General features: G+C 38.9%; 2 protein-coding genes across 13 annotated transcripts in view; both read right to left on the bottom strand.

The window, feature by feature from the left end:
* The window catches only part of LOC307033789 (epidermal growth factor receptor substrate 15-like 1), a 58,191-nt gene extending 52,236 nt beyond the window's left edge, over positions 1 to 5,955 (bottom strand). For 3 of the 11 annotated variants that reach the window (XM_079672410.1, XM_079672411.1, XM_079672402.1), the window contains exons 1-6: positions 5,828 to 5,953; positions 4,234 to 4,275; positions 3,756 to 3,845; positions 2,337 to 2,384; positions 1,904 to 1,999; positions 1,568 to 1,636 (exon numbers count right to left, since the gene is read on the bottom strand). In XM_079672410.1, the coding sequence (XP_079528536.1) occupies positions 1,568 to 1,636; positions 1,904 to 1,999; positions 2,337 to 2,384; positions 3,756 to 3,845; positions 4,234 to 4,275; positions 5,828 to 5,854 (372 nt within the window). In that variant the 5' untranslated portion in view covers positions 5,855 to 5,953. Of the gene's footprint in view, positions 1 to 1,567; positions 1,637 to 1,903; positions 2,000 to 2,336; positions 2,385 to 3,755; positions 3,846 to 4,233; positions 4,276 to 5,827 lie in introns of all 11 variants that reach the window. The other 8 variants (XM_079672404.1, XM_079672405.1, XM_079672403.1 and 5 more) reach the window with 5 other exon arrangements.
* Positions 5,956 to 7,579: 1,624 nt separating this feature from the next.
* Positions 7,580 to 19,181, bottom strand: rad23ab (RAD23 homolog A, nucleotide excision repair protein b). Of its 2 annotated transcripts, none has more exons than XM_079665879.1 (10): positions 18,968 to 19,181; positions 16,148 to 16,229; positions 15,902 to 15,981; positions 14,784 to 15,157; positions 14,314 to 14,360; positions 13,570 to 13,697; positions 13,369 to 13,486; positions 12,792 to 12,973; positions 10,927 to 11,079; positions 7,580 to 9,771 (listed from the first exon to the last, which is right to left on the bottom strand). In XM_079665879.1, exons 1-10 carry the CDS (start codon positions 19,034 to 19,036, stop codon positions 9,658 to 9,660), a joined length of 1,347 nt encoding a protein of 448 aa, XP_079522005.1. In that variant the 5' UTR covers positions 19,037 to 19,181; the 3' UTR covers positions 7,580 to 9,657. The 2 variants fall into 2 exon arrangements, with proteins under 2 accessions (XP_079522005.1, XP_079522004.1); XM_079665878.1 differs by having other exon boundaries at positions 12,792 to 12,976; positions 18,968 to 19,180.
* Positions 19,182 to 20,171: the final 990 nt, after the last annotated feature.

The raw sequence follows: 20,171 nt of genomic DNA, 5'->3' as shown, positions 1-20,171 counted from the left end.
ATTAATTTTTTGAATTAATTGCGTTAAAATATTTAACGCATTTAACGCATGTGCAGAAAGGCCCGCCCCATACATCCCACCAGTGGCAGCGCCAAGGTATGGCTGGGGTAGGCTACATCCATACCAAGAAATGGCTTAGCCCCACCATGAAAAATGATGTTAAAGTAAGCAAAATAAAGTCCGTCAACTCGCGCCGAGAATTGCACAGACAGCAATTAGTAAGACTGATTTCAGTAGCCACTTGTCTGGAAATACCGAAGACCAGAAACGGTTTTGAAAACTTTTGTCACGTAGTGATCTTCTTCTCAATAGAACATCTTTGATAATGTCTTCTGGCCAATCAGAATCAAGATAACTGCGTGGGGTTGTTGCAGGAAGTCCCGACGGAGAATACTTTTGCTGTAGTACAGGGGTGCACATAACTGGTACGCAGGTTATGTGCGTAATCTGAAATGCGTACCGTCACTTGTGTCACAAAGCGCATTTGCGTACCGACGTACTTGTGAAGCTTTTCCATAAGGCAGTTAGATCACCGGATGACAGAGTCGGTCTCCGTGTGCACAGACAGGGCTGCTGTTAACGTCGGTCTGAAATGGAATTGTGCCAAAACTACGCCAACCAGCTGCGGAGGGAAACTCCCCCCCTTCAATGGAGAACTGCGCTAAAACAGCTGATCACAACGTTCACGCTCTGTGGTCACAAAGTACTCCACTAGCCCCCCCCCCCCCCCCCCGTGTTTTTTTAGAAACCAACACGTAATGAAATAAGACCCCACGGTTTGATGATTGATAGGTGTGTGGGCTGTCTTTCATTTTGACACACAGTACAATGTTATAATAAACATAAATACATACTGTATGTTAAATGGATATATCCGCCTTCTTTCATTTATCTTTCCATTCCCACAACAATATACATAAAGAAATTGAATATTTTGAACATAGTTCGAATTGTGATTAATCATGATTAATTAATTTTTAAGCTGTGATTAATCTGATTAAAAATTGTAATAGTTTGACAGCCCTAAATACTATGTGAGTTATTTTTGTTGGAACTAATGAAAGAAAAACAAGTGACATTTTACAGTGTGAAAAATGAACAATACCGATATATCTGCAAACTTATTTCTTGTAAATGCCAATGTTTGATTTGTAAAGTCTTTATTGAGAGGCTGAGGGCTAGATAAAATATCTCTTTTCACAAATATGCTTTCTTCGGACTTAAAAAGGGGGATCAAATGTGTTCATATTTTAATAAATAATGGATAATAATGGTTGATGCCATATCATATCCCTTCCCTAACCCTAATATTATTCAAAACTTAAACATGTCTTTAGTATAATCAAAAATAAATACTTGGGAAATAGAATTGTACACATCTCTAAGGTCTTCTTTATGCTACTGTGTGTGTGTGTGTGTGTGTGTGTGTGTGTGTGTGTGTGTGTGTGTGTGTGTGTGTGTGTGTGTGTGTGTGTGTGTGTGTGTGTGTGTGTGTGTGTGTGTGTGTGTGTGTGTGTGTGTGTGTGTGTGTGTGTGTGTGTGTGTGTGTGTGTGCATTTCAACACACCCTGACAGCCCAGTGTAATTCGCTGGAGGGAGGAGCTGTGCTGCTTAGAGACGGACTGCTGGTGTCCTTCTGAAATAAGACAAACAAAGATGGCCGTCACATAAATGTCAAATAATCATCACTAGCTGGATGGATTAAAAACCCATCTTCTTCTCTGATATTGAGAATTTCATACAAGTTTTAAATGATACATATAATTAATTTAGAGTGTTGTAAAAATGTCAAAAGGTTTGCTGTTATTTACATATTGATGCAAAATACCAGAAAATAACTGTTGTAACTTGTTTGATTGTAAAGAATGAATGGGATTCAGTTAAGTGATGAAGTCCTACTCACAAACTTGGGTGGGGGGATTGTGAGGTTGAGGCTGGAGAGACTGACTTCATGACCATTCTGAGCGCAGGCCACCAAACGCAGAGCTACGTAAAACCCCTGAGACAGAAAACACACATTATTATCCATTAATCTTATTCTCTAACTCAGGGAACAAACACTGATGTAGCATGATGTATCAAAACTGTTATTGAGAAATGAAATAAACAAAACATAATTGAACAATATTTAAACATTAGAACAATTCAAATGTTCTCTTTGCCTTTTCAGATAAATGTTTGCTGAACAAGCATTAAAGGATTTGGGGTTGTATCTACAAATGTGGTCGTCTGAGATCAGGTATTTAAGCATAATGGCATCTATGGTGCTTTAATATTTCTCTGTTAAGCACATTCTCAAAGTCAGAGCACTGGATGAGAAGTCATCTGTTCCCTACCTGTTTGTCAAGATATCCTTTGCCATCGGGATCGGCCAAATCCCAAATCTGAAACACAAGACGCAAACACGCAAAAGTGAAGAAAGTATATCTAATCCAGTTATATATATTTATGGATTATAGAAGTGTTTTCATTTCAAAATACTCTTTACTCTTCCTGTAAAACAAAAGCATTTTTGTTGAGTCATCTTGAACTCAGGGGCAGATTCATTAATGCTCAAACATGAGGGCGATGCCATCACTCCGTGGAAGCTTTCTGAAGTTGTCAAATGATGAGGAACAACTAATCACACAAGGCAGATATCCTTACTCCCATAAATATCAGTTTTCTGTAAATATGGAGGAGAAGTGATCATTGTATTGCAGGGCTACCATTATCCAAAGCTTAGGATCTGTCCATAACTTCCTATATATCTGAGTAGCATTGCTTCTAAAACACACATGCACACAGTGACTAAAGCAGAGACAAAAAACATGTTTTGGGAATACACTGTTGTCCCAAAGACTATATTAAAATGAATAATTTAAAAACAATGATTTGAAGAAGACTAGATGTTACAAGGAGCTAGTTCTGAGGGTTTAGCAACATCCTGCGCAACCTGCTTTAGTGCCCTTGAAAAGTCAGCACGAGAGTAGGCACCAAGCAGGTGACTGATGCACATCTTGTCCTCCAGGCGATAAAAGACGCTGCGTGTGTACAACCCCTAGATTTGGTATTTTGAAGGAATCTTTGATCATTTTTATCAATTCTTGCATGGTCAATAATGTTTAAATCTGTGTGGCAAATGTGATCAAGAAAAAAACTGCTGCAACAACTTGAGACTTGAAAAGGTACATAAAACAGCATGGGGATCGCTATTATATTCTTTGATTGTAATGTTGCAAGCCCTTATACCCTTATATATAGGTACCTAGTAGGCGGTGGTGGCGAAGTCCATAGGGACTTGGCTTGGCAGCTGGAAGGTCACCAGTTCAAGTCCCGGAAAGACCAAGTGCTATCGAGGTGTCCCTGAGCAAGGCACCGTTCCCTACACTGCTCCCCGGGCGCCGTACATAATGGCAGCCCACTGCTCCTAACACTAGGATGGGTCAAATGCAGAGAAACCGTTTCATTACATAGTACTACCTGTACTAAGTAATGACAATGAGTTGAATCTTCTTAACAACTAAGTTCCAGATTATGTAAATCCCTTTTATTTGGCCTGTACTGTTGACCTGCAATCTTCCTCTAAAGATCCCCTTTCGCCTCCAAAAAAGAAAACAATGTTTCTTTGTGGATCTTTAAGGGTTCAAATCAATTATGATCCACCAGCAACTGCTAACAGCTGATGTATGAGACACTCATACCTCTCCAGCTCTATAACAAGTTACATTGACACCCTCCTCCAGTACACAGAAACACGGTAATCAACAACCTACCTTTCCCAATGTAATGTCAGGGAGTCCAGACTTCTTTAGGAACAAGGCAGCTTCTGTTGGTCCAACTCTACCCGTATTCCCAGGGTCCACCTTGGAGCAAACGTTAACATTTTGAGTGATTGAATTAAATACATTTTAATGACAAATGTCATGCTTCCATATCCTAATGAACTCTCACTTAAAACATGTGATCTGCCATTCATGTGTGTTTAACATAAACTACGATAAAAGCGTATTTGTATCAAAAATATTGATACACCTGAGTGTGGCAATATTATGTTTTTGCGATACTGTATCCGTCTTAAAAAAAATAGTACTAATGATTTGTGAAGATGGTTTACATGGTGGCAGACAGTGGCTCAGATTGCACAAAAAGCTGGGCTACGATGCTGAATACCACAAGAACTGCGATAAAGGCAATTACACTACTCTTATTGTATAAATATATAGTTTATTAATATTTGGCTCATCATCTTACCTGTCTGTAAAAGTTCTCATATACAGGGTTCCCACTAGATAACTGCGGCAGAGAGAAAAAATGTTAAAGCACTATAAACAACCCAATTCCCTTCTCTCTCTATATAAGTGAGGTTCCTTCAGCTAGATGTTCTGAGAGCCTGTTAGCACTATATTCTTATATTTACTACAACCTCAGAATGACCTTGCCACAATAAGCCATGTCAACTATACCAACTCAAATGCCTAGCTGCGCCTGAGTATCAATTCAGCTGAAATATCACCCAAGCACTGCAGCGCACAATCAATAACAAAATGAAATATTCCAAAATAACTACATTTCCAGTTATGACTGCTGCACAAGCACAGCAGGCTTGATGAATAACAGAAAACATGTAAGGGGATCAGATAAGCAGGATACTGTATTCCCTTACAGTTACGGAAGAAAGATTTGATCAAATGATAAAAATGTTAAGACCAATATCAAGACAACAATGTAACAATATATTTTAGGAGGCACATGCTTAAACCACAGCTTATCTACCAGTTCATTATCACAGCCTCCACTTCAAAGAAAGCTTTCGCAGGGTGGAAATGATCCCATTATTTTGGGTTCAAATGGGAACAGGGAAATAACATCACATCAAATCAGTGCAAGCTGTGCCTTTCAGATGTGGATATACACTGTCATATCAAGGAATCAACCATCATCAAAAACTTGGAATTGTTTCCTTCACCTTTTTTTTTTTTTTTTTTATAAATGCAGTTGACAAATACTGTGTTTCCTTGATGAGATTTATTTTCTCAAGTCAATATTTGCCTTGTATTTAATACAAAAGTAACAGGTTACATTACTTTATATGGTGATACTTAGATTAGATTACTGTTTACATGTAAATTGTATTTTTAACGGAATACATTTTTTAAGAAACACTTTCACCCCCAGTAGACTAGAGAGCCAACTCACATCAGCATCATTAGCCAAAGCTAAGCCCAGGTTAGCTGAGGTTAGCCTAGCCTGACTCTTGTATAGCCTGCATACTATTTAGCATTCCTCCTGTTTAGCCTGCCTCCTTTGCCTCCTGTTTAGCCTGCCTCCTGTCCCTCCTTTTTAGCCTGCCTCCTGTGCCTCCTTTTTAGCCTGCCTCCAGTTTAGCCTGCCTCCTAGCCTCCCTAGCATGTTTATCACCATCCTCACTCTACTGGACATCAGCGCTAGGCTAGCTAAGGTTTGCTAGCTGAAGGACTGGACGGTATCATAGTTTAAGATGCTATGTTAAGTTAACGTGCGCATGCCAGCATGTACCCAAATGTGTACAGTGTACGATATGCTTATTGTCTTTAAATGTGTAATTAGTCAGTTATTCGTAATTTTTTGTCGTAGGTAAATGGCAGCACGGCAACAGCTGATGCTAACAAGCCCGCTACATAACGGTACTGAAATAGGCCTGAACCGACCAGCTGACGGGTTTATTTGTAGCTGCATTTCAAAGCGAGTTCATGTTTAGTTCAAGTCAGTTTAAATTACAATGTCATGAACCGAACATACTGTGTCATGCTATAAATGATATTATCCTTAAGATGAAGTGTAGAGTCGTAAATTGCTGCATCTTTACCTGGGTGAGAGATGTGAGAGCTGCCATTTTCCCTGTTGCTGCGGGAACGCACCCACCCTCCTCTCCAGGGAAACGCTCCCCTTAGCGGACAAATCCATGCCCGACACCCGGCAGCAGCAAGCTGCCAACTCCATTCAATGATGCTCTTTTACCTTGCCAACTTTATGACATTTCTTCAAACAAATTGGACTAAAAAGTGCTTGCCATACTTGCTGGAGTTGTTTGCCCCATACAGTCATACAGGGTGTGCAGACTGTAAAAGCATGGCAATAAAAAACATAGCATTTAAGACACAATCAAAGTTATTTTTCAGCTGCTCTAAAGGAAACACTATATTTGTTTAGCTTTCAAGTGTAATTTATGAATTAAATGTGGAACAACTCATTACTTAATGAAAACTGCATTATTTAATATCCTGACCAAATGGATTTTCATTTATAAAAAATCGTTATAACAAATGTTTTGCTGCATTCAGCCTGGAATCACTGATTTAAAATTCCTTTTAAAAGATACATGATTTCAGTAGATTTACTATCTTTCAGTGACTAAAACGAAATCAAGCATGAGACTATTCCTCAGCCTTCCTAAAAATATAAGTGGGACTAACTTGTTAAAATGAAAGGCAATAAAGCAAATGGCTGTGTCATGGGACGATTACACTGTCCAAATATAATTCAACTTAAAATGTTCATGGTCAAATATGAGTGTAGATAACTGTCCAAAAACCATTGATAAGTTCAGTGGTCGCAGGTGTCCCACTGCTGCACTCTGCTGTCCCACAGCTCTGTGGACTGGACTTGCAGCTGGCTGTTGTTCCATGAGAGTGTACATCAGTAATGTGTTTGTTTACTGATGTATGCACGCAAGCAAACACAACATCAGTTTTTGAATTAGTTGTTAAGAGTGTTACCTTCCGAGGGTGGAATCCACATGGTGCCTTGCTGCACTTGGCCAAACAAGGATTTCTGTCCATGTGCCTGCATTGGACACTCAATCTGAAAATAGTTGCTATGCCTTTGATGGAGTAAAAAACTGGTTGAATCATTTCATTTGGTGTAGGAAATACAAATTATTAAAATACATTGTGCCATAAATAATTGTACCTTTTGATACAGCTCGAACCATTTCTTCTGCCTGGGTGCCGGCCTGTTTCCATCAGGCTGGACATCCACTCTGAGTCAGACATGGCCTTGTTTGGTTTTGCTTTTGATTGTGCCTTTTAAGACACATTCGTTAACATTTTTAAATGCATAAAAACCACAAGGGTTCAGAAACATTAAAGCAAGACAAGAGTTCTTATAATATATAATGTTATAATATATAGAGGTTCTTTTAATATACTGTATATCAGGTGTTTTAAGCACTGTTGAGAGGAGTTAACTGTCAGGTTTTCATGACAGAAATTGTGTTAGGTTTGGCCAACAAAACTAGCCGGTTTGTTGAGGAAAGCCTCTCCAATGTGTTTGAAACATAGCTCAGAATAAGCCTTAATCATAAATACATATTTTTGTAAGAAAACATATAGAGGCATTTAACACAGTGTACATTTACAATTCTAATTATTGGGGGGAAATAACCTAACTTTAACAATTGTAATCAAATAAAACAAACGTATTAGGCAGGTCAGCTGTGAATTTTTACACACACACACACACACACTTAATGTGAGATCAGTGTCCCTGAAATGTGTGAGGATCACATTCATTCTTGCACCAAGTACAATCAATAATAAAACAATCCACTTGTCACAGCCGCTTTGTAAAAGCCATTTATTTTTACACAATGCTTTAACAAAGGTTTTCCACAACTATTTAGCAATACATTAGATTGTGTATTTAAAGTTGTATTTTTTAAACCTAAAAGAAAAAACAACACACAAAATGGGTAAAACAACAGAGAAACTGAGATCAGAGCTTCACCACCCTGGTGCTTTCATCATTCCAACCCACTGCCATGCTATACATAACTGCAACAATCTCATGCAACAACCCCTTGCAGTTTAAGAACAGCATATGTCACAGTAAAGTGCTTTCCCCCCCCAAAGTGTATATAACCCATTTACCATATAATACAAAACTTCCAGTAATGTCCAGTTCAAACATAATAAGGAGAACTAAAAGGAGAGACATCAAAATACATGCTCAAAGATTAAAAAACAATGGTGTTGGCATCTAGCACTTATTTGAATTCCCTTTAGCCCACTTCTGAAACAATGACTTAATAATTAAAACTGTATTTATGATCCCCAATCCTACAACACTTGTCCATCCAATACATTTGATTGTAAACTATATAACTCCATTACAAAAATAAAACACGTTGAAGTCTTCAAAAACCAAAAGGAGCAATGCTTCAAACTCTTACAGCTTTGGGATGCATAAGGGGACTATTTTATCATTCCAACAAATAAAATGTTAAGGAAGAAAAACACTTTTTTTCTTCAAATATTCAGCTCACAAAAACATGCTATATTGCACATCATGACCAATCTTCAAATTCCTTCATCTTCAAAAAAAACAAACCCAAGAAAAACAAACCCTCCACACAAGAAAACCATACTGACAAATCGAGCTGAGTGTTTTCTTCTCTGACCAAATATTATAGCACACATAATCTGGACGACAAGCAATAATAATACAATGTGACTTCACTGAACAATTCATTTATTATCTTTTAAAATCGAGTGCAAGGAGACAGATTATACCAAGCTTTAAATGTCTTTGTTTTTCTAAGCCAAATTTCTTCCAAAATAAATATAAAAAGTCAAGATCAACAAAAGAATAAATAGTATAGCATTTCAAAATCAAATCTGATGAACAAGGTAAACATTATTAAAGAGGCCCTATTGTGCTCCTTTTCAGGTTCGTATTTGTATGTAGTGTCTCTACTGTGACATGTTTACATGCTTTAATGATCAAACATTTCCTTATTTTTCTCATACTGCCTGTGCTGCAGCACCTCTTTTCACCCTCTGTCTGAAACCAGAGCCCAGTCTGCTCTGATTGGTTAGCTGCTCAGTTGTGTGTGTTTGGGAGAGAAAACTCCCTTTTACCCCTTTGAGGGGTTTCAGCTTTTGCAGACCATTTACATGCAATAGGACCACTTTAAGTATTATCTGAAAATGTGTTAAATACCATATAAATAAATCAGATCTTATTTTGACTTACTAATGGTAAGTCAACATTTTGAGTTATTGTCTAAACATTTAGAACATCCAATCAACTTGCAGGTATCCTTTTCTTAATAGAACCGCAGAACAACGTCTGACTGTTACTGAAAGATCAATACTACAATGGAAATGGTGCTGTTTGGAGTCTGAGATATTTGAACTGTATAGGATATTTAACCAAGTATTAAAGAAGCACAGTAAATGGTGATAAAACGATCAGACCTGAACTTTAATATAAAGCAATGCTAGCTCTCAAACAGTTAACAGTTTGCATCACATTTCTAGTTAAACCCAACATGGAGGGTTTGCAAATTCCCATTGAAGTCATGAATATATTCACAACAGATGCACCCTGTGGTGTGCACTGTATATGTACAGTAGAGTAAGTTTAACATGTTCTACAGGCGACTCTTGTGAAGGTGATGCAGACTGTTCTCTCAGTGTGGTCACTGGGCACAAGCAGCAGCGGTAATGATAGCAGCAGTGAGGCACAGTTTCAGCATGTCATCATCATCACATTCACCCCCCTTCATCCTCAGTCCCATGGCGTGAACAGCAATGTCCCCCTCCTCCCCTGCTCCTGCCCTCTCCCTGATGGACCTTGTGTTTGACTGTCATGGACTCTGCTGCCCTCTGTTGGTGAAGTGTCAGGTGTGTGGGGCTACTCGTCATCCCATGTCTGCTGTAGCAGGAAGTTAGCAGCTAGATTCTCGTTCTTCTCACAGGCGAAGTAAGCCTGGATGACTAAGCCTTCAGGAAAGCCCAGCGCTTTTAACTGGAACAGAACACACATTTATATTACACACACATAACAGAAAGGCTCTCTGAAACAGTTACTGGTAAGCAGGCTTGCAGAGTAATGGATTACATGTAACGGTATAATTAGGATGTAAAAAGGTTAACTGTATAAGCCCACAGTTAAAAAAATATATATATATATTGGGAAATACATTTGCACAAGTGAAAACACTTCATGAGTCTCAAAGTGAGATGAGTCATGCCATGAGTGAGGTCATCACCTGATTTGTTTAAAAGTACTGTGGGCGCGTTTCAGGCATATACTGTAGGTAATACTAGGTATCCTTGTAAAACAAGCAGTTTTTATTTCTCTCTTTATAAGTTATAATGTTCTGTACTTTAAGTTGGAATCCATACGCCTACTACCTAAATTTGATTTATGATTTTCCCTTTATGTGTGTTAACTGTATGTATTGACTAAAACAGAGCATTTTCTTTTAGCTCAGACTCTATTTCTGCTTTTTTAAACGGCAGTATGTGCTCATGTGTTTCATGGTTGCTCTATACGATACTGCCTGAGAATGCTTCATGAATGGCAGGTTTTCCGATATATAAAAACTCTGAGCAGAAGACCTATTTTGATACTAAATAATAATAAGGTTACATTGTTCTGTTGTCTTACAGAATACACTGAAGTATATATATTTATTTTCTCTTGTATTCATTTGCATTGCATATGATATTGACGTCACCCAAAAGTAACGGAAAGTAACATTGGAAAGTTACCTTACTTTCAATTGTGATATATAAGGTTACGGATTACTTTGTTTTAAAGGTAACTAGTAATTGTATTAGAAGACGTTTTTATAATAATCCTCCCAACCCTGCTGGTAAGGCTACACTCACTTACAGATAAACACATCACAACAGGATCCATTATAACAGTATCATCTTCAATCATTGAAGCACTATGATGTGTACACCATACACCAGGATTCAAATACATGTAGCAATATTCATCTTCAGTGTATACAATACTACGCGTTGAAAAGAAAAATAAATACTTTCGCATAGCTTTTATTACTGGAGCAAACCATTAAGAAGCAGAATTTGTTTTAACCCATTTGATCATGTTGCTGAATTTTCCAGAGAAGATCAATTCAATAGGACTGAACACAGAGTGGTAACTGACCCTCTCGATGGCCTCCTTCTCCTGGGGGGTGACCTGAATGTAGTTGGGCTGTGGCGGCCCCTGGCCCTCGGCCCCCTCCCCCTCCCCTTCCGTGTCTCCAGGTCTTGGTTCATTCAACATCTGCACAAAACGTTCCTGGTGCTGCGTGATTTGCTGTAAGCGATAAATACAGACAATATCAATACGACAGTGCAGCTAATAGACAGGTTCCTCCCCAGCAAAAATAACTACAAACCAGATGATTCTAAGAATTTGAAGTAGACATAGTAAAATGAAATTGATGATTTTGTAAGATTATGGTTAGTTTGTAAAACACAGGGTTGCATACAGTATGCAGCTGTGGTCCTTTTATGCTTAATGAGAAAGCAACACATTGAAACATTATGGTGGAGGGTCAATTAAGAGTTGAGTAGTCAGACTTTTCTTACATAACTCCATTATTCACTTTTGCTAAATAGTATTTGAATATATACTTATTTGGATTAAAAAGATATATCATGCAGAATTTCACTTCAAATAGCTTCTGATGTAGCAATAAAGCAGTTTAAAGAAGACTTCTTCTATTATTAATAATGTTGTACACAATTGTATTTAAAAATGTGTTTGTGTGTACATCAAAAAGAAAACAGCGAGCAGAAATGTCCTCTGAATTGTCAATGTCGAGACAGTGCCTGTAGTTTATTCCCAGATCGGCACTGAATGACTTCCTTTACGTCTTGGTTGAATACTCGGTTCTGATTGGTCAATTTGCACATTGCAGCAGCCTGCTCTTTTTCGATAGCAGAGCGTTGCTAAGGATGCTCTGAATCAAGGACTAGGTTTATTCGCAGTAGAAAATACTATTTTTTGTAACTGAAGCAATACAATAGTTTGTAAATCAATTAAATCATCTTTAAATCACTGTTTAGAGTCAAGTAGTTTCATTTAGTAAGTAGCTGTGTAATAAGCAGGATAATGTGTAGTGATCAGAGGTGGGAAGTAACTAAGTACATTTACTCAAGTACTGTACTAAAGTACAATGTTGAGATACTTGTACTTTACTTGAGTATTTCATTGTATGCTACTTTGTACTTCTACTCCACTACAATTCAGAGTTAAATGGTGTACTTTCACTCCATTAAATGTATTTAATACCTTTAGTTACTTTACAGAATTGGATGAATGATGTGAAATATAATCAACCCTTAAATCAGACTTTAGTTCCACCTGGAGTAAATTCACAAGCTACCCTGCAGTATACAAAGTCATTCAAACTAGCTGCACCTTTACCAGCTTTGAGAACACTTTAATTATCAATAATTATAAAACATATCATATATATTATTCTGAAATGGACTAATCTGCATAAGAGTACTTAAGTATATTTTGATGCTAATGCTTTTGTACTTTTACTTGACTAACATTTGGAATGCAGGACTTTTACTTGTAACAGAGTATTCCTACACTCTGGTACTTCTACTTTTACTCAAGTTCAAGATCTTGGTACTTCTCCCGTCTCTGGTAGTGATCAGAAATGAGAGAAAAGAACACCTTCGGGTTGGGATCCTGCTCACCCTGTCGGGGTTATTTTCATTAATGACCGGCTTACTGCACATAATCCCTTACTTGACAGATCGTACTGTAAGAAGATCAGACACACTTGAATCCCCATTATTGGTGTGAATGTGAGTGTGAATGTGAATGTGAATGTGAATGTGAGACTGTGTGTGTGTGTGTGTGTGTGTGTGTGTGTGTGTGTGTGTGTGTGTGTGTGTGTGTGTGTGTGTGTGTGTGTGTGTGTGTGTGTGTGTGTGTGTGTGTGTGTGTGTGTGTGTGTGTGTGTGTGTGTGTGTGTGTGTGTGTGTGTGTGTGTGTGTGTGCACTACCTGCAGCAGCTGCGGGTTGTCTCGGCCCAGCTGCTGCAGCAGAGCTGGAAGCAGGGCCGGGTTCTGCTGGATGATCTGTCTCATCTGCTGGAACTGAGGCTGGTTCCTCAGGAACTCCAGGGGGTTCCCTGTGGGGGGGGTTCCCCCCCCAGCAGAGGGGGGCTGGCTGCCAGACACTGGCCCTGCTGGGGAGGCGAAGGGCTTTTTAGAGGGTGAGAGTACATTTTCTGGAAGATGTTTTATAGACAAAACAACCAGATATGAAAGTCTGTTTCTGAATAGTTTAGCATAAAAAAGACCTCACAAATCATGACACCTCTTCAAACTGAAGCTGAAATATAAAAAACTGTTAGCATGGAGCAGCCAGGCTTACAAATTTGCAACAAACGCCCACAGTTTGTCAGGAAATTAGCATTTTATTGCATGAAATAAATTAACACTTCTATCATGGTTTTTTTCCGTGTACATTAGCATTGCTGTTTTTGTTGTTATAGCTGTATATAACCAAATCTAAATAAAAAACACAAACACATAAAACGATTCTGCAAAAATAGAGTTGATAAACGTGCAATCTCACTGGTTGAGGCTGGTGGGGGTGGTTGTGGTTCTTGTGCAGCCGGGGCGGGGGGGTTGGTGGGAGCACTCTGTCTCACTGGCTCCTGAGGGGGCAGATCAGTGGCATCGGCTGGGATACCCTGCAGATCAAAGATATTTACTAAACACAGGGGTGGGCAGTAGGTTTAAGGACATCCAACACACTGTCTGGCTGAACCCTCACCATGAGGAGATACTCCACGGCCCGGTCGGGGTTGTTGTAGCTGGCTCTTAGAGCAGCCACCACCTGCTCCCGCTCATAGCCCATACACATGATCTCTGACACCAGGTTCTCATAGGCTGGACCTGTCACTGTGGAAACATAAGGAAAGGAACACCAGAGGAAAAAAAGGTCACATTTGTTCTATAAAACACATTCCCCATCAAGCTTTGCAAACATTTGAGTTAGCGGTGAGTCACACCTGTGCCCTGCATTCATTTGCAGACATCTGTGTGTTAGTGTGTTTTTTTGTCAAAACAGACTGTGGGAGGAATGAGAGCTTTTCACAGTGCATCAGTGCCTGGATTTCACAAATAGTCATCTTTCAGCTGTAGACCTCTTTCGGACACTTTGAATTGGTTTTAATTAGAGTTTGATTTGAATAGAATTGTTTCAAAGAGATTACAATATTGTAAATATAACGACACATGCAGCATATTTCTCTTTATGCAGATGCACTACTACTCTAATACTTGTCCTGTCTATCCTGCACATGCTCACATGGCTGAGTCGTTACCAAACAGCCACAGGTTCAAATGTGACCAGTAGCTCTTTGCTCCATGTAATCAATAATTTCCCTTTCCTTGCTATCTTCAGCTGTACTTTATATTTCAGTCAAAAAGCCCAAAATAATTCAGGCACTATGAAATCAGTACAGTAGAAATGTTTCCTTTATCACAGAGGGAATGACAATCACAAATGTATTACCAAGTATTGAGGCTGCTTCTTCAAGGAGATCCAGTTCATCTACAAGGCTTTGAGAGAAATAAAGAAGAACAAAAAACATGAGTACGGTACATCGACATTCTAAGGGGAAAAGACAAGAAGTCTACATAGCTCTCTGAGACTGCTGATGCTAAGATGCTCACAGAGACAATGCCTACATGTGTGATGTGTACTATCTTCATTTATCATGTGTGCATTCAAATGAAAAACATAGTACAGCTGGCTATTAACCAAAGTGTTTGGGAAATAAATGCTTGGACATGATAATGGAATAAGAGGAGAAGTTACGGGATCACCATAGTTATTCAATGTTGCCTTGAGGGGAACAGAAGAAAATGATATTGCAATTCCTGATGGGACGTTTCAGTCTGGTCACTACGCCTGATGTAGGTGAGGAATGTCTTTAAAAGATTATAAATATGTTGTTTATGTAAACATTGGTTCTTTCCAACCTGGAAGAGACTGGTGCAGTGGCGGACGGTTCATCCCCAGGGTCTTCTCTTGGCTTTTCTTCTGGCTTGGCAGAAGGGGGGGGTTGATCTGCAGGGGCCGAGGCCTCTGGAGCTGGAGGAGGGGCTGGAGTAGAGTCTGGTGTAGGGGCTGGAGCTGTACTGGAGTCTGGAGCTTCAACAGGAGCCAGGGGAGGGGTTTCTGGGACTGGGGGCTTTGATTCAGAGGGCGGCGCAGACTGTGGGGCAGGTGTGGCTGCAGACACTGAGTGTGTGGGTGTGGGGGGCACCGATGTTGAGGCGGAGGATGGTGCTGGAGCTGCAGCTGGCTGGGGAGTTGGTTGAGGGGCTGCCTTTGGTGGGGGGGCTGGTTTAGGCTAAAAAGACATAAGAATGTATGAATGTTTTGTGGATATAATGATCAGAGATAGAGGCAATCCATTCTCCATTTCACTCTACTAGACCAGGATGTACATTCCACAGTTACATTCCCCTATTCGTGTCATTATTTATATCAGAGGTGAACCCAGTGCAAACACACCACAAAAGGCATCCAAGTAAAACCCATAGGGAGAACATCTGTTTACAGCTCAACATGTTCATACACATTCCACGTCACATATTTGATGCGTGGTTCACAGTTTTGGTAATCCTGTCCTGAAAAGAGAATGTTAGTAAAAATGTAAAACAAGGTCTACTGATTTTGAATTACTAAAGTTGTCATTAGTCAGGAACAGACATGTTTTTATTTATGAGCTGTTTAGATATTTATAGTAAAAAGCCTGATTCTCTTTCACAAGAATTTACTACATGTTTACAATGGGGTAGGGAGTCCTGATGAAAGGAAAAGATATGACCATTTTAAAATGTTCTATAATGGTTAAAACATAAATACACTTCGCACCAGATCCGGGTAGCAAATGTAATCAACCCCAAAACGTACCAGACAATATTATAGAGCATGGGAATGGCCGTCATATACTTGCTTCACGTTAGGCCCCATGTTCTTTGTTCAATAATGACCACCTCACTGCACATTATCCCTTACGTACACTCTAGTGTTTGAAATTTCAATAGTTGCCGAACCAAATCACAATGTTTACAACTCATTGATTACTCACCTTCGTTACCATGACCACTACAAAGTTCTTCTCATCAATTTTGTATTCTTCCAGCAGGGTGTCATCATTAAGGATTTTGCCTGTGACAGAAATAGCAAGTGAGAAAATATTTGTGACACAGTTGAGAATAGGACAGCTTCCCTTAAACTAAACAAACAAGGGTGTCACTTTTTGCCCACAATTTGCTTCAAAGTTCAGTTTTATGTCAATAATTTTCCTAGATACAGTATGTGTTGTCAGGCTCACCGGCATAGATGAGTTTTTGTCCTGCAGCAGGAAACGCATCTTTTCCTCGGTCCTTCTCTATTTTCTCCTTCAGGGCTTTCACCTAAAAACATTGCCAGAATAATCTAGGATATTAGTGGGAGGGTTACCTCCAAATGTCACGCTATGTCACCGAGTGTTGGTTGTTGATGGTAATGTCATACCATCATATGTTGTGAAGTTTGTTACTTTTCAAAAGGTGGATGTTCTCCAGAGAATAAGTGTGGTGACTAAAACCTGTATTAAACCACACCTGGTTCTTTGTATATTGGGGTTTCTGTCTAGAATGTCTAATCTACATACAACACAATATCATTTTGTTCCCTTGTACAACCATAATTCACCCATCTGTATAGTGTCCCAGAGATGGAGTACTCAAGTCCTGGACCCGGACTAGACTACGACTCTCCCTAGGTGACTCGGACTTGGACTCGGAGAGTGGTGACTCGAGAGTGACTTGGACTCGTGAATTGTTAAAATTCAATTTCTTGCACACTTAATGTAAATAATATCCTACATTTAAATTTGGTTGGCTGTAAGTTGGACCTTAATAGTTTATATTTGACAAATAGTCTATAGATCAGGGGTCTCAAACTCAAGGCCCGGGGGCCAAATCCGGCCCGCGACTTCATTTTATGTGGCCCCGCAAGAGTTTGCAAAGAATATAATACGTTTATTATACGGTTACATGCCACTTTACAGAAGCAGGTTGCCCATAAACTAACTGTCCCACAATGCATCTCGTTTTGTGACATGCGCACTGAAGAGACTTGCAATTATTTGCCCGGGACTTCTGCTTTCAGACGTAGTTATTTACTAAGATATTATCCTATCCGATAATAATCCAATTCAGAGGCAATAATGTAATATAATACATTATTTTATAAATATATATATAATATATTTATATAGTTACAACCGGCCCTTTGCGTGCAACCTTTATGCGAATTTGGCCCACGATGAAATTGAGTTTGACACCCCTGCTATAGATATTTATCTTTCACTGTCAGTGTCAATATGTATATATTTTACTTTTAGTTTTATTTTCTAATTTTTAAGATGTTTATTTTTGACATCATGTGCAATGCCTTGTTTACATCCTGGTATGACGAAAATATTTCCAAAATTGGGATCAATAAAGTAAATCTTAGGCTATCTATCTTTCATTAGAAGCTGCCAGCTGGCTAGACTTGTTGTATTCTGTAAATGGAGAGGGAAGACTTAGATTTAGTTTTGGTAATCAGTTTGTCTGCGTACTGTGTCTGAGTGTGTTTTTGTATATCCATGCCATTGGTTGCCTGACACAAAAAGGAATCAGTGTGTTTGGAAGAAATACACTTAGAAAAACAAATTGGAAGAATTAAATACTGGCGCAGTTAGTACGATATTCTTTCTTTTACTGTCACAAAGGCTGTAAGGGTAACTTCTGTGTAGCAATGCAGTGGGAGTCACCGACTCATGAAGGAGACACGGGAAGAGCAGGAGCTTTGATGTCAAACACTGATGGTTTATTTAGGAAGTTCGGCCGGAGGATTCACATCACAAGTCACAGCAGTCACGGTGTGACTGCACGGGAGAGTTGCCACGTCAATTCTGGAGCGCCTCTCTCTCGTTAGCCCATTTAACTGGTTTCACAGAGAGTAATCAACATATTTGAGAAGATAGCCTAAACAGTTGGGAACACTGAGTCACTTGCGTCTGACACTTATGGCCTCGAAGATTGCACACCTTGGAGTCCACAAACACCGAGAAGGAAGTGTCCCAGTGTACCCACAACAATAAACCATCTGTGACCTAGGGTTGCCCGGTCATAGAATGGGAACAACAACATTATGGCTGAAGCAGCCTATCTCCTTAAAGGAGATAACAGACGTCAGGGTTGGTCATGCACCGTGCATGTCATATCTAGGAGTATAGGATCATTATTTCCCTAACAAAAACTAATAAGCAATAAACCTGATTCTGAGTCATAAACTGAGATGTTTGACAAGAAATATTTTGGTCATCAAGGATCGGCATCAAAACAATATTTACAGTTGTTTTGTAAGCCAAACATGTCATCCTATTAATTTACAGAAGTGTAATGCTACATGCACATGTCTAATTTGTTGTTGTCATGATCACACTTCATAGGAATTAATTAAATACACCCAATACAAAACTATGATTACAACTATTCGAAAATACATTTTTCTTATATAAAAATGTAAAAATAAACCTTCCCTTTACAATATTAACAGAAAGGAATTGTGAAATATTGCTTCGTCATTCATGGTGAGCCACTGTAACAAGTCAAACACTGTCAAGCTCCAGAACGCACAGAAAAGATATCCGGTCAGAGTTTTCAGAATAAAACCTCCGTATCGTGTCAAGAAGAAGCAACGTCAAGATATACAAACTAGAGACTATTTGACTGTATTGTGGAGTAAATCAAAAACATCAGTTCAGTTACAATGTTATCTTTAGAGAGTGCAAAGTGTGCTTTGATATTCTTGTAAATCATGCTACACTTTTACTTTGAAGGGACACTTGCTTAATATCCGCCTTGCCCTGGCAGCTTCTAGCTACATTACCTTACATGAACTCAGGTTCTGCATGTTTGCTAACTTGTTTGACTGCATATTTGTCCCAGTGACGTGACGTTACTTTTTCAAACCAACACACGAGTAATCTCCTTTAAATAGTTGAGCAGCCTTTAACGTGGTTAGCGTTACATTACATTAGCTAACATTCCCCTATACCAGTCTAAGTGCTGGCCTGACCGTGTTTACTTCAGCCCCGTTAACTTCTACCGTTACTCACCGTCAGTTCTGGGTCTATTTCTATTTTGAACGTCTGCTGTTGGAGGGTCTTCAGTGTTATTATCAGCATCTTGCGACGCGGTGTCAGAGGCAGCTGGTGGTTCAAAGTCAGTGTACACACAACGGAAATTTCTCCAGAGTAGCCCCTCGTTTCGCACAGTTTCAATTTATCTGGCTCTGGCTAATGTATGTGACTCAGCGGTCTCAGAGCCGTGTAAGGAGGGGGGCGGGGCAAGGACGCCATCTGCTGCCGAGGCAGGGCACGACACGCTGCCGCCTTCAAGGGCTATCGGAAATATCGCGAGAGCGGAGATAAATTAGGCAGTACAATCAGTGGTGGAAAAAGTACTCTGATCCTTTACTTTAGTAAAAGTGCTAATACCACATTCTAAACTTACTCCATTTCAAGTAAACGTCCTGTGTTGAACATGTTACTTAATTAAAAGTAGAGAAGTAGTATCAGCTAATGTACCACTCAAGTATCAAAAACAGCTTACTCGCTGGGCAGAATGCCTCTTATAAATTTGTTGTATTATTTCAGAATATTATATTATTCTGTTTTTACTATTAGAAAATACATAAGGGTTTTTTAATGTTGTAATTCGTCAATATAGAGCAAAAAGTACTGAGTAAATTAGTAGTTAATATATATCATACTGTGTTAATTGTATTTATGTTAAAAGTAACTACAAGTGTCAAATAAATGTAGTGCAGTTAAAGTACAACATGTCCCTCTAGTGAAGTGGAAGTACAAGTAGCAGAAAATGGAAATAATAAAGTAAAGTTAAAAGTACCCTAAAACTTTACTTCAGTACATTACTTGATTAAATGTACTGGATAAAATAGTGTCATCGTATTTTAACCTGGGTCATCTTAACCGGGCCATTCTTCGTTTCTCACCTAGGGCATTTTTAGATTGAAAATTTGGAATTCATTCATATTCCACATTTAAGAGGCTGGAACTGTAATATATTTGGAACAAAAAACAATAATAAATGTTCTGCTAAACAACTCATGGTTTTAGTTATTTAAAAAGTTACTAAATATAATGTTGGAAAGCTTAATCTACACCAAATAATCCTATTTTACAAGTTTCTCCTACGTAGTGTGTCAGAATCTGAATCTAAAATAAAAGTAGGAGTGAAAAGCACAATATTTGCTTCCAAAATGTAGACAAGTAGAAACTAGTATAAAATGAAAAATCT

This window comes from Notothenia rossii, assembly GCF_949606895.1.
Source record: "Notothenia rossii genome assembly, chromosome: 1".
NCBI lineage: Eukaryota > Metazoa > Chordata > Actinopteri > Perciformes > Nototheniidae > Notothenia > Notothenia rossii.
The sequence above is the reverse complement of the archived record's forward strand: the minus strand, read 5'-3'. Positions and strand labels throughout refer to the sequence as shown.